This window comes from Plectrocnemia conspersa, unplaced genomic scaffold (genome assembly GCF_051122295.1).
Source record: "Plectrocnemia conspersa isolate PC_06_02 unplaced genomic scaffold, ASM5112229v1 ptg000008l, whole genome shotgun sequence".
NCBI lineage: Eukaryota > Metazoa > Arthropoda > Insecta > Trichoptera > Polycentropodidae > Plectrocnemia > Plectrocnemia conspersa.
In genome coordinates, this window is record NW_028277172.1 from 24654275 (window position 1) to 24669259 (window position 14985).

At 30.7% G+C, this 14985-nt stretch overlaps 1 protein-coding gene across 17 annotated transcripts in view; it reads right to left on the bottom strand.

The window, feature by feature from the left end:
• Window positions 1-1816: 1816 nt before the first annotated feature.
• Liprin-beta (liprin-beta 1) overlaps window positions 1817-14985 on the bottom strand; it is a 118725-nt gene continuing 105556 nt past the window's right edge. For 7 of the 17 annotated variants that reach the window (XM_088190072.1, XM_088190066.1, XM_088190075.1 and 4 more), the window contains 10 exons: window positions 14781-14957; window positions 13292-13543; window positions 12441-12660; window positions 11214-11427; window positions 10923-11145; window positions 7783-7990; window positions 7519-7710; window positions 6958-7166; window positions 6770-6880; window positions 1817-3297 (listed from right to left, as the gene is read on the bottom strand). In XM_088190072.1, the coding sequence (XP_088046198.1) occupies window positions 3181-3297; window positions 6770-6880; window positions 6958-7166; window positions 7519-7710; window positions 7783-7990; window positions 10923-11145; window positions 11214-11427; window positions 12441-12660; window positions 13292-13543; window positions 14781-14957 (1923 nt within the window). In that variant the 3' untranslated portion in view covers window positions 1817-3180. The remainder of the gene's footprint in view (window positions 3298-6769; window positions 6881-6957; window positions 7167-7518; window positions 7711-7782; window positions 7991-10922; window positions 11146-11213; window positions 11428-12440; window positions 12661-13291; window positions 13544-14780; window positions 14958-14985) is intronic. The other 10 variants (XM_088190073.1, XM_088190067.1, XM_088190071.1 and 7 more) reach the window with 3 other exon arrangements.

A 14985-nucleotide genomic window follows, 5' to 3' on the forward strand; every position in this document is an offset into this window, starting at 1 on the left:
CTTCTTTCGGTCGGAAAAATAATATTTTATTCTAAAAAATGTCGAGGAGAGGAAGACTAATATATTTTTGATTTGTTTTGATGACGTAATTTTGATATAGGAAGTTTATAATTTTGCGAAATGGTGCAAATATGATATGAATTAGTAGTTTAAAAGTCAAACCAACAAGTGATGAACAACATTGTGATGTTTATATAATACATGAAAAATTTATGAAATTTTCGAGTCAAGTTAAGTAATAGATCATTACTTTTTTTTTGCTATCAGATAATTTTTTATTTTAATATTAATTTTATATTTTTAAGCTAGTTTTAAATGTTACAAATAAATTTATCTCAAAAGAAGCATATTTTATCTTTGTGAGATTTGGTATATTTTTACAAAACATTATAACAAATAGAAAATTACGAATCTGTTAGATATTATTTTGCCACTTGTTATTAGAATATTCATCTTATTTTAAATAGCTCATTTACATTGTAAAACATGTTTTACCACAACTATACGAAAACCAGTTTTATATGCAAAATTACGCACTTTGTTAAGTCTTAATGCTTTTTTGTTTTATTGATATTGCAATAATATCACTATGTTTTATATTTTTAAATAATATTCACCTTTATATGTGTCTTTATATAGTGGTTGGAGATGTTAAACTTCACAAATAGCGATTAATCAGTTCAGTGATAAAATCAATAAAATATGAAAAAACTAATTACAAATTTGAAATCAGCTTAATTTTACATATAAATCAGTATATCGTATCTGTGTAGCAAAAAAATTGTTGAGATTCATCACTCCGTATTTCTTGTTTTTTTTTTAATTTTAATAAATGTGATATGTATATAGTTAATATCTGTAACTCAAATTAGTCGGTGTGTACCTTTATTTTATTAATTCTATTGATTGTGTCAAAAATGAGATATTAACCTTTGAGTTGCCTAAATCCGATATATCGGCTTTTGCAGTTTTGCAAAAATTGCCAGATCTGACGTCATCATTGAAAAAAGAATCAGATACATTTTTAATGGACTGTATTGTGGCAAACGTGTGTAATGCAATTGGGTGACTCGTAGATGTGAACATATATTTATTTTTATGTAATACATCGATATTTAGATAATCAAAGAGTGCAATATTTATTTTTGAAATATAATGCATTAAAAAATGCTTTCTTTGAACAAATCAGAATTATCCACATTTCACTACAATCAGAATAAAAAAGATATGATATATTTACACATTTGTAAACGAGCACAATCTGTACTAATAACTTGAAGTATTGACTATTCTTGATTTTTATTAGTTACTCGAAGTAAAAATGTTAATGATCAAATTAAATGACAGAAGTTCAATAAATCATATATTAAATATTTACGTATAATAAATAGATTAAATATATTCAATCTAAATGGCAGTGTTATTATTAATAAGTATCGTTTGTATTGCAATCGAATTATTTGAACAAACGCTCGCAAGATCCTAAACTAGCTTTTCGAACCATTAAATTGTACGCAAACAGCCCTTTTAATAAACTTTTTATATCAAATTCTCTTCGTTTATATATTAATTAAATAATATATTTTTTCAATCAAACAAAACGTATTAACAATCTTACGTATATAAATATTAATTAATATAAATAAGCCTCTTATATAAAATCAAGCTTATATAAAACAGCAAGCTGGATATATTATTTAAATAAGGCTTTATTGTGTCCTTTTAACGGCAATGATATAAATTCAATAGTTTCAGAAGATCGTAATATATAAAAATTAATTGGCACCTTTATAACCAAAACTACGATTAATTGGATATTTTATTTTTTGATATAATTAATATTCGGTAAAACACTACATATGATTCATTTCGAAAATTTTTAAGTGGTTAATTATTATATTATTAAGTTCTTCACTTTGTACCGAGCGGAAGAAATCGTGTGATAGACATTTTTAGCACCTGTTAAATACATTATTATATACCCATTATCTTTAAACTATCTTATAAGTTTAGTATAAAGTTGATCTGTCCATAAAATTATTTTTAATATATTGTTCTTTCAGTTTTTAAATATAAAAGACATGTATATAAAAATAATCTTTGGTATAATATGATTTTAAGATAAACTGGATTATAAATCAATTAATTTGTTACACTATTTGCTTGGAAGACAATTAGGGCTTTCAATATCAGAGCATATTTTTAGTATCAGTATTTAGCAATTCTCTTTACAATTTTTGTATTTCTTCATAAAGAAAATTAATCAGAATGTTTTTTTTAATTTTCAGATAGCTTACTAAATAAATCTAAAAATGCCCTACAATTCCTATTATTCAATGTTTTAGCATATTTTTTTAATAAAAGATGCAATACATGTAATTATTTTCTCAGACTAATTAATTTTAGGTTTATAGATAAAAGTTTATGTATTAGTAAATAGATAAAATAAAGTAAAATAATGATAAGCTGCTTCCAATAAATAAAATAGATATGGGATGACTCATCGATTGAAATTTCATCTATGAAATTTGTGTTCTAAGAACTTTCTTTAGCAAATTACAAGGTATTTGAGCCATGGTTGAAGATGTTATAATCGTCACTAAGGACGGATGTCACGCATCTCACAGATGTCAATGATTTGACCAGTCGTGCCTTCACAGATACCGAAAGTTTTATAAGAAAGTACCTTAATAGTATTTGGAAAGCAAAAATTGAATAATATAGCAGTATTGAAAGCCCTAAATACGATAGATTAAATAATAATTTTACGGACAGTTTATAATTTGCAAAGAATACCTTCTAAAAAGCAATGAGATTAACGAAACATACCTTAGCCTAACCTGTCGACGATATATTAAAACGGCGACGAAATCAATTAAATATATATACTTTATAAACTTAATACGTACAAAATTCTTAATCATTTGACATAAACAAACATATTTTTAACGACGCTAAGTATAAAATTTATCGCTTCATTCATGTTATTATAATACACACACTCGATAATTAGGATTGTTTTTAATCCACGTCAACTTTGTTTAATCAACAGATGGTTATTTATTATTCAAGAGTCATTTTGTCGTAAAACTTCACTCCATTTGTGCGGATCGTGTCACAATGCTATACCAATATGGACTTGAACCAATGCTCCGGAGTAAAATTTTGCTTTAGCGAATCTCAGGAGCGACTGTGGTCACTCCTTTGCGAGATCGGCGAGTCTGTGGAGTTGGACATCTCGTCGCTGGTTCTAGATGCAACCGCCAACTCTCCGCCTGAAGTTTCCATCTTCGTCGTCTGAAAAACGTTGAATTGATTTGTCATTACTTGTGTTAAAATGGAATGAAGCATCTCAGTAATAGTTTCACAAAACAAACACATTTTTAAATGCTCATATAATTTTTTACTTACGTATTACTTTACGACATCAAAAAAAAATGAACTTAAGAAATTGCTCGTTAAAATTTGACACTACAAAAATTAAATAGAACTTATATTTTTAAGTGCCAGTTCTTTTAAGCTATTATTGGAAAAAAATATTAAAACACTATCACACATTATGAAAACTATTGAATATTCATATTACCCATAATGGTTTTAGACATCCCTCGTTTAAAATTTATTTGTGTTTAAGTTCATTTTAAGTTTATTTTTATTATACCTTTTAAAGAATTTGGAAAAATTATAGTATATAGTATAAATATCTACAACAAGATTTAAGCCACATTGATTTATATGTAAAATTATACGTAGATTTGTAATTCATTATATTATGATCCTGAATATAATAAAGATTTTATTCAAAGCTTATTTTTTTTGCACAAAAATCACTACAAAAAAATATTTAGTATTTTTATATAAAATGTGTCGGGATCACACATAATCGTTACAAGGAAGCTAGATGAGAAACACTCGCTAAAAGTAAATTAATTTTCATCCCTTAAATTCTAACAAACTAAGTTTTTATCTAGTCGGCATAAACAAACGATATATCCAAATGGATATTCATTAACAGTTTCAAAGTACTTGCAATAAAACTGTGGACCTTACTTAGACAAAGGTAACGATCAATGCCCAACGAACAAGGTCAGAATAGAGTAGTCTGTAAGGTCTAGACTGGTAACCCAGAGGCCACGAGTTCAAGCCCCGGCAGCAGACTCAAATTTTAATTTTTAAAAATGCGTTAATATTAACAACCAGTCCAATTGTAAAATGACTTCTATTAATTATAAATTATAATACGTATTATCATTTATAATTAAATATATAGATGTAGGTATTCAATACGTCTGATTGACTTACATTTGGAAGATAAAAAACCTGCACTAAATTTCTGTGGCAAACGCGAAGGAATTCAGTGCCAAACTGATACCAAAACACAACATCCCCAGATTACACATTCCATAAAATGGCGACGTTGCCAATATTACTGTTTTGAAATTATGCAATTATGCAGTCTATTAATATCTGTTATAATTAAACAAAAAGTCTGGTTTCACCCCAAATCATCAGCATTGGTCAGAAATATAACGAAATTTTAAGACAAAATAACTAACATAGTTTTTATCAAATCGACACGAAACTTCTTCTAAAAATAGCTCTTATAAATTTTTAAATATTTTTTCAAAATGGCAACTTTTTAAATATTTAAAGAAAAGCTTGTATTTTTAGGTCAGAATTTTAATACGATTGTGGTCAGAATTTATATTTTAATTGGCCAGAATAAATATTAGATGGTCATAATTTATATTAAATGGTAAGAATTATTTTGACAAATGGTTTTTTTAAGTTGACGATAGTGTTGTTATTGCTGTAACCCTAAAGATTGGAACAACGGGTCGATCTATCATTCGCGTATCGGCAGTTCATTATCATTATCAAGGTGTTTAGGGCCAACTTGTTTGGTTGGGTTAGCAACAATGTCAAATGTCAACACAAGCCAAGCATGCTCTCTAAATACTTTTGCATCCTACATACATTAAAAAAAAATCTTTGAGTTATTCATGGGGCGTTCACTGTTTTGACAAACGCTTATTTGCTACTGCTTGCTCGAACCTACCCTGTCCAACAGTTTAAGTTCGAGTGAGATATTTCTAAGATAAATAATTAATTGCTCATTTATATTTATAAATGTTATATTTTTTTAATTCACATGATCGTCCTTAATTTTTATTCTGAACGAATGCAATTTTTACTCTAACCATTTGATATTTATTATGACCCTAAATGATATAATTATGACCATTCATTATTTTAATTCCGATCGTCCTATATTTTTATTCTGACCGTACGCTATTCTTATTCTAACGATTTGATATTTATTTTGACCCTTAATAATATAATTATAACCAGGCTGGTATACAAAATTCTAATCGAGATTTGATTTTTATTCTGACCCAACTATTTAATTGATGCTTTTGAAAATCATTGCTTAGTTAAAAAAATTTAGAGAATAAAACGATAAAAATAAAAGTAAAAATAAATTAAATTTTTTTTTTTAAATTGTAATATAAAAACTTTAAAATTTATATCTCCGTTATGAAAAGAGATAAAAATTGTTTTATAATATAAAATATAATATTGAAATAGTATTATTTTTCGTTTCTACACACTTATGTTACAGTGAATGTGTATTACCAGTGAAGTTATATTTTCACTGACTTTTCAGTGAAATTATATTCGAATACATTTTCACCGGTAGATATTTATTTAACTGATAGGCGCTAGTAAAATTAAATGCTACTCTAAGCTGTAGATTAAATTCAATTTGACAGTTGCGAAACATATATTTGCTGTTCAAACCCAAACCTAACTTGAATGAATTAACCAAAGCTAACTTTACCTGATGAAAGTTGTAAAGATAACCATAGTTTAGAGCACATAAAATTTCACTAGCGCTCATCAGTTATTTATATTATATATATTTTCAAAACATAATAGGGCGACACACCACATATTAAGATAATGTGACCAGACTTCCTCTTTTGAGGATTGTCCTATGCAAAAAATTATCTTTCCATTGTCCTTTTTTTCCCTCCTCGAACAAAAATGTGCTAGGTCACCATTTTTTTAGCTCTCGCAGGATCTCTAAATGAACAAAAAAAAAAAAATCAAATGTGACCTTTTTATAGTTTCCTCTTTTTGTATTTTTAACATCTGGTCGCCTTACTTAAGACTAAAATATTCTGAACGTACTTTTACCGGATCATCCACAACAGTGTTTCACAGTCAATACAGTTTCATTGATATTGACCAGTGAAATTATAAATCAATAGCTTAATTTTTATATTTATACTAGTGAAAATACAATGAAAAATTCATATTTAATTTAACATATACAGAAATCTATCAATTATTGCGGCTTTTGCCCGACTGATTTTTTTCCCTTACACGTCTTTTTGATTTGCACTAAAAATTAATGACATATAAATCGAGTTATTTTATTGAAATGGCTAAATTCTTGCTGTAGAATACTATCTAATATAAGAACACTTTTTCTAGACAAATTAATTTTTTGCAATGATATCTTGATTCACTCATATTTCCAGTGTGATCTTCTAAACCTTTTCCGATGCATTCATAGAGTGTTCACAGCACAAGATCACCTTAGGAAGACAGTTATTGTAAAACCAGTTAGTTTCAGTTAAATGGTTACAAAGAGATGATAAAACGAATAAGAAGACAAAAAATAAAACATCAATACCATTTCACCGCACACCACCAAAACGTATTAATGATAAGTCGATGTTAGTCGTGTTAAACAACTTACACTTAATATTTCACCTGATGCTTGGTCAACAATCGGACAGACGAGATCACCGTATTCGGGTTCGTTTTTATTTTTCTTTCTTTTCAATGTAAACTGACCCTTCTTTAAAACCTGCAAGTAGAATCACAGTCAAATACAAAAATTAGCATTGATAACAACAATACAAATAACAGAAGAAGCGCACAAACCTTAACTTTAGAAGTTAAGGTCAACGGTTGATATCCCAACGTCTGCTCTGCCTCACGCTTCTCTTGGATGATCTCCTTGCCGAGAAGCTGGTTGAACCTAGTGTTGAGATGTCTCCGCAGCAGCGTTTTACTCGGAGGAATGTTCAAAAGAGTGGCTAACAACTCACCGGTGAATCTAACCTCGTAATACATTAGGCCTCCATGAACACCTGAAATTAAATAAAATTAGAACAAAATACTTACAATATTGATAATCGTTGCATTGAAATTAATTGTTAAGAGCGTCATAAAACTAATAGATTTATGTCCCTGGAATTTATCAAGAATCAGAAGTTTTTGTCAGTGTAATCTATTAACAGTATCTGGCAATAGTACCGAAGCAATTCTCACTAAAACCGTTGGAACTTACTTTGCAAAAAAAAAGCAAGTGTTGCACAATTTAGAAGAAAACCGTACAGCCAAATATTAATTGTGGTTGAACCGATTTTCTTAAATATAGTACGAGAAATCTGCTGTCCGAGCATAAAACTAGTATTTATTTTCATCTATTAAGTAATATACCTGCTCCTCGTAAATTCGGTGCATATTCAGCAAGATCGACGGCTCTAAGCCACTCCATAACTCTGTGGCTACTCCAACGGGAAACGTGGCCAGTTTCTGCTTCAATTTCACCTTCTACCGTAGCATCATTAGTCGCGCCTCTTCTGATCATAGTGTCAGGTGAAAAAATGTGCTCTCTTAGTACTTGGATACCTATTGATAGATAATTAATATTATTGGTTCCATTTCTATAATCGATATATTATATATAATCTCAAAACAGACCTCTTCTTATACTCAGAGCGTGCAACTGAGACGTGACTTTTAAAGCGTGAAGATCCTCATGACACAATCGATGCAACACTCTACCGTCCACTCTCGCCGCGGCCCATGCTTCTCTATATTGTGGCAGGCCAGCATCTTCCAACCAGCGTAAAGTCCAAGAGCTATCTAATCGACCGGCATTTGCAAGCAAAGGATCATTTGACGATTCCTAAAAATATAAAATAGAGCAATATTACAATTTTAGTCAATCATTTTACAAAACTGCATTAAAATATATTTTAAGAACCAACATTCTCATACACATCATTTCATTATATGAGATAAACTTAGTTCTATAATAAATTACTAAAATTTCACTCAGGGTCGTTTTACTATACTACAAGACAAGACTCTTTTTAACACATTTATGAATTTTCAGTGGTGGCTCGTGGTTAAATAGTTAAGGATGCTGCCGTATTATTATTTTATAAATGTACTGTCGAGCAAAATACGCGTTGGATTTATATTTTATTTTTATTTTTTTAGATTAAATTAAGACCATCGTGGTCTAAAAGGTTACCCCAATGCGGCACGATTAAATTTATAAAACATAAAAAAACGTATATCTACATAAATATAACAATACTTAAACATAACAAAAAAATTATAAAATATCAAAATTAAATGATACAAACTGGATCAGATCCTCGTAGCTAACATTAAATAAGTCAATATGTAATGCCAGCATATTAAAGAGCCGGATGGCCACAGCTATAGGCGAGTCAGCAAGTGCGGATGTCCTAGCCCTAACGAGGTCGCGATCGTGATTCTCGAAAAGGTTCTGGAACCCAAAACTGGAATTCCTCGAGAATAGCTGGATTGTCGACAGCACCTTTTAGTCATTTGAAAAAATGCTTAGCGACATACAGCTTTCTGCGAGAACTCAGAGAATCATATCCCAACGCTCCTAAAAGAAAGGCGCTGGGATATAAGTACAGATAATAACCAAATGTCCTTTTGTAAAGGTATCTTAAATATCTTTTTTGAATTTTTTCCACTAAAAGGGAACATTTGGCTATTCGGGGATTACAAATTATAGATCCCGATTCAGGAATGCTACAAACTAAGGTGTCATAGAGGATGCGAATAACTGACGGATCGTCAAAGTGAAAGGCATTCCTCATAACAAAGCCGAGCATCTTGGAAGATTTATCACAGACGTCGTGTATGTGTAGAGAGAACTTCCATTTGCTCTCGAAAGTGATTCCTAGATCTTTAGTGGAAGTTTCTCTAGTCAAATGTTACCACCGAGATGGTAGAAATAAGCTGATGGCGAATAGGATCGAGAAAATGACACAGTATGTCACTTTTCGACACTAAAGGGCAGACGGTTAACGGAAGCTTATCTCCACAGAGAGTCTAAATCACTTTGTAGAGAGAAGGAGTCCACAACAAATCAAATGCATTTATATAATTTTAAATCATCTGCGTACAGAAGAAAACTTGAATTTTTAATTGCTGTATTTATGTCATTAATAAATAACACAAAAAGCAGAGGTCCCAGATTGGATCCTTGAGGAACATCCGAAGGGGTAAAATATTTTTTTGACAATCGGCCACCATAGGTTACAAACTGTCTACGATTGCTTAAATAACTCGAGAATAACCGAGTTAAATTATCTGAGCAACGGAGGTTCGACAATTTTTTTAATAATAACCTATGACAAACTTTGTCAAAGGCTTTCTCAAAATCTGTATACACGACGTCTACTTGAATTCCCGCATCGAGAGAAGTTGTCACCGTTTTGATGAGCGACAGAAGGTTAGTAACAGTGGAACGGGCAGGACGAAACCCGTGCTGTTGGTCTAACAAAACTTGCCGAAAGTGATTATAGAGATATTTATGAATAATTATTTCAAATAATTTAGCAGGAGCTGACAATACTGCGACTGGTCTATAATTCTTTATATATAATTTGTCACCTTTTTTATGAATAGGGGTGACTTTTGTGCATTTCCATAGATCAGGAAATGATGATGTTTCGAGAATCAGATCATAAATACATTTTAGAGGAGCAGCGAGACTGACTTCGCAACCCTTCAAAAAATTCATACGTAATATCTTCGCAACCCTTCTATAAATTCATACGTAATAATATGGTTATATAAACGCCATTGGATTTATTTCTTAAAATGTCATCATTCCCATATACTTGGAAATGTACAAAAATCACCCCGATTCATAAAAAGAGCTATATTTCAAACATTGAAAATCAAGTTGGTTTCAGAAGCAGTCATCCGGCTTCTTAATAGGCTGTCATTGTATCATTTTTTTATTAAATGATTTATGTTTCATGGTTTTTGTTATTTTTAATAATTGTGACGCATTGGGTTAACTTGTTAGTAGGGATTGCAATACCGGTAATACTAGTGTTGGGGCAAAAATCGACTTTCGATACTACCAGTATTACAAAATAAAATACCAATAGTACCGATTTTTTTTTTCAAATCCATACATTTTATTTTATTGGTAAGCGATTCACAGTTTATTGATAACTGATTTTACTGTTACGAATAAATAATATGTGATATATCAATAGAAAAAAATCTGAATGTGTATCAAAAATTATTTTACGGAGTTTTGACTCCCTGGAATTTTAGATATTGATTTTTTTAAACTATTTTAGTTCATATATTATTAGTAACATCTTTGGCTAAAGAGCTAAATAAATAAGTTTTGGTAAATACGCAGTTTAATATGTGCTTTTTTTAATTGAAGTTGAAATGACAAAATGCACAAATTTGTACATAAGGTATTCAATATGTTAAGTCGAAATTAGACCTGGTTGTTAATTATATTTCGACCCCAAAATAAACAAAGTCGGCAATAGGAACTACATTTTTATTTAATATCTTCAAAGAAAATGTTCCGACACTTAAATCCTTGGATTTTTTAACAAAACTCTCAAGAATGTATCAATATTCAACAATATATCACAGCAATAAAACATGAATCAGATTTACCGAATAAACAACATTCCACCATTTTACGTACAATGATACCCCTCAAAGGTTAAGATAGAGCGATGGAATCAAATGTTCAAATTTCATTAATTCTTCATTATATGATAATTAGATATAAATTTAACATTTAAACATACCTGCATATCCAATAGAGCTAATAAAATTTTCTTCTTATGCAACGGATTCTTAATATTGAGCTCCTTCTCAATCTGTTGGGGCAACGCTGTAGCTAAGATACCCTTATTACCAGCTGGATTCGTTAGCCACTTTTTAGCATCGACATTATAACAATCTAATCCTAGTGACTCTAACCATTCACATGTTATATCAGCGTCCCATTCCTTAATCGGCACTGTGTTCCTATATTTTAAAACTTGTTTATTAAGAATTAATACTATTAATGGTATTTATGAAAAGACAAGACTTACCATCTGACAATCAAAGGAGTCGATTGTAATCTCGGAGCGGCCGTTGCTCTTACTCCGCCTCTTTGAAAGGGATCTAATGTCTGATCTCCATCGGTTATGTCTTCCAAAGCACCTCCACTTCCGCCTTTGAACAAAGATCCCCATCCTTTATTACCAGTGGATACCTTACCGAGAATTGGACTACTCGCTGTACCGATGATAGTATCTTTCTCAGCTGTAACATAAAAGTTTTAGATTATTATGTATCACAAAGATTGAGAAAGTAATCCTGGCCTTTAATTGATATTAATCATGACAGGTTTAAAGCCATGCCTGAAGCCATTGACAATAGTATGTTTTTCAACAGTTTTTAATTACAAAATCAATGTAAATATAAATTATTACAACAACAAATAAAATAACATGCTGATTTTAATAGATTAGAGTTTAGAATTTGGTTTACAATGGCAAACAAGCTTTGTTTTTTTTATCAGTCTTTAACGGAAATTAAAATACGGATTATTACATGCAACATAAACAAAGAAGGTTAGGTTATATAAATTACAAATTTGTAACTCAAGTTATTACACACAATGAAAACAATTAAGTGATGATGAAAAACAACCATAAGTCAATTTTAGTTTTGTAAACGAATTTATATTGATTTTTAATGTATTTTTTACATATGATATGAGCAAGATCGCTAGCTCGTACTATCGCATTGGATAAAAGATCGAATAAATTTGGCCAATATTTAATGTATTTAATATATCAATATGTCACATTTCCATGTAAAACATTATGAAAATCAATATAAATTTTGCAATTGCTCATTAGAAGTAAAATCACGATATTAAAAGCCCAATTTTAATGTATATTTAGTGTTTGTAAGCAAAACCAAAATTAGCCCAAACTGACGCTTAAATTAAGATACAACCAAAAAAACTAACAGGTGTTGGCGAAGACAAAAACACGTCGATTGCGAAGGCCATATATTTCCAACAAAACGATAAGTCATAAGAACCGTATCGTTAGCACAATACGACTTTTTAAGGAATCAAACTTCCTATGTATACAAAAAAGCGACAAAATAAACTTTGTACAAAGGTTTCGATCATAGAGATATGTTTGTTACGAAGGATAGAGATTTAGTCTCAAGGAAGCTTTGTATATATATATATGTATGTATAGGCGTTGACATGCAGATATGACAACATAGAGTATGGCCCAAATGAAACACCACGAAACCTAGATTGGGCACAGAATGGCCTCTGCCTCGCGCCATCACCATACAGTGCGGTTGAGATGGTTTACCAAAGCCCACTGAACGGAGTACAACGGCCGTGTCCAACGGTTGGGTTATACGGGGTGTATTTGGTGTCGAACTCAACGATGCTCCTCTAGGCAACGAGCTGAATGAATGCGGAGATTGATCGTTGATGAGGCGTCTATATGTGGCCGGCGGTGTCTGGAATTAAAAACAATCATCAATACTTCACGTATACACATTTCATAACTAACAAGTTCAATTCACGCTTTTTGATGGCAGGTAAACCTTTGATTAACTGCCAGCAGGGTCGCCGAGAGCGAACCTGAGCCATGGGAAAACAATGATTCCGAGCCTCATGACAAACATGTAACTTTATATATTTTTTAACATCGTAATATAATTTCTTGAATAAATAATAATAGGTACATCTCAAACAATTGTAGTTTAGTTCAATTTCATTATTCGAGGTTGGTTTATACTTTTTTTATAAACATATTCTTGCTATGATTTTTTCCAGTCGGGCCCCGGGAATTTTTTCCGTCTTCCCCACCCTCTTGGCAAGCCTGACTGCCAGTCATAGCTAATATTCACAGACAACATTGATGTATAACTTATCCCTCGCTCACCCTTTTATAGAAAAGGCGCTAATAGCTTTAGATCAGTTGTCCCTATTGATATCAAGCTGAAGCCCCACACAATAATAAACAACACAGAACAATAAAACTGATAAAAACAATCAAGCATCAAATAATTTTATTGGACTGACAACCGCGCAACGTAGACTCGTCAACTTATGCAATATTTTAAATATGATCAAAGTGCTATTTACCCGTGGAGGATTATCTCTAGCGTTGTGTTGCATCATCGAAGATGCCGGAGAAGGACTCGGCGATGGACTGTGAGATGCTCGGCGAACAGCTCCATTTGCAATGATGGATGATGATCCCAATATGTTGTTGCGTTGAGAACTTTTCAAATCAATGTTTTCTCTCTCAAGCGCCGCTTGTCTCAACCGAGCCTCGGATACAGTCGACATAAGTTCTAACTTCTGAGTTTCTAGCGAAGATCTTGCCAGTATTTCCTGCAAATAAACATTGATTGAGATAAATTATATTGCAGGCAGTCCTGACCAACAACGTCAAATAAAGATAATCGTATTATGTATTATAATAATACCATTTAAAAGCCCAAAATCGTAAATTTCACAATAAATACAATCTAAAATCACATGTCTTATCAAATATGTATAGACTACAAAAGTACAGGACATAGTATAGATTTCAACCGATTTTATCTTATCTCATATACTCGAAACACTTCATGGAAGTATAAAATACTTCTATATATTTTTATATATTATAATAAAAAAATACGCTATCTATCTAGTTTAATATAAATTAATTATGTTTTACTATTATTTATGTAATATTTTTACCTAAGCTTTGACACTCGGCTAAATATTGGTTCGAAACTTGACTAAATGTTATTATGTAATTTTAGATATAAATCAAATAACATTTTTTTTCTTTCTGACCTAAGCTTTTTAAAAAAATATGTCTTATCATAACTTATACATTGAAAATTAAGAAAATAAATAATATATTATTAATAAAATTATAAGAAAATTAAAAAAATCGACTTTAAATAAAATAATAATTTTAGGATAAAACAGATCACAGATTACGATGTAATTCTACATATATGTATATATCAGGGGCGGGCGGTGAGATACTTTTACTCTCGATCGCTTGGGTGTTAAGTGACGAGAGAGTGAATGAGAGATAAGAGCATGTGGTCAGCATGCCCTTATCTCTGAATCAGCGAGCGGGCGAAAGGGAAAGTATCTCACTGCACGCGCCTGATGTTTATATATATCAAATTATATTAATTTTAGGGTAAATTGATATGGAAAATTGTCATTTAAATTAACTGTTGATTTATAAATTTTATATCAAAAATACTCTCCATTGATATTTATTGTTCACGACACTAATTTATGTTTATTAAAAATATTTAAGCTTAAAACAAAATTACATAAAAAATTAATCAAACTAATTGTGCAAATTACATGCGTAATTATTAAAAATGTATTGGAAATATAGTTTGTTTTATAAAAACAACATATAATGAACTACTCGAATATTGTTGTATTTTATAAAAAACAGTATGTTACATAGTATGTACATGTGATCTACTAGCAATATAAAATGTACATAGTAAACTTTAAAACCATTTATAAAATATTTAGTATTGTGTTTTACACACATAAAACCCCTTCTAGTTATTAATTAATTAAAATGTAAAAAAAAAATTCTCACCCTTTGCAATACTTCTTCAGCACTTGCCAGCAGTGTTCTTTTCTCTCCCAACAACCGCTCCAAATCGTTTATTTTATCAGTCTGTGCCGCAATCTGTTCCGAGAGTACGGAAACTTGAAGTTGAAGTGAATCTTTGTCGCTTTCCAATCGCCGGACGCGCTCATCTCCATCTTGATTCTAAAAAAATAAAAGACAACGTTATCTT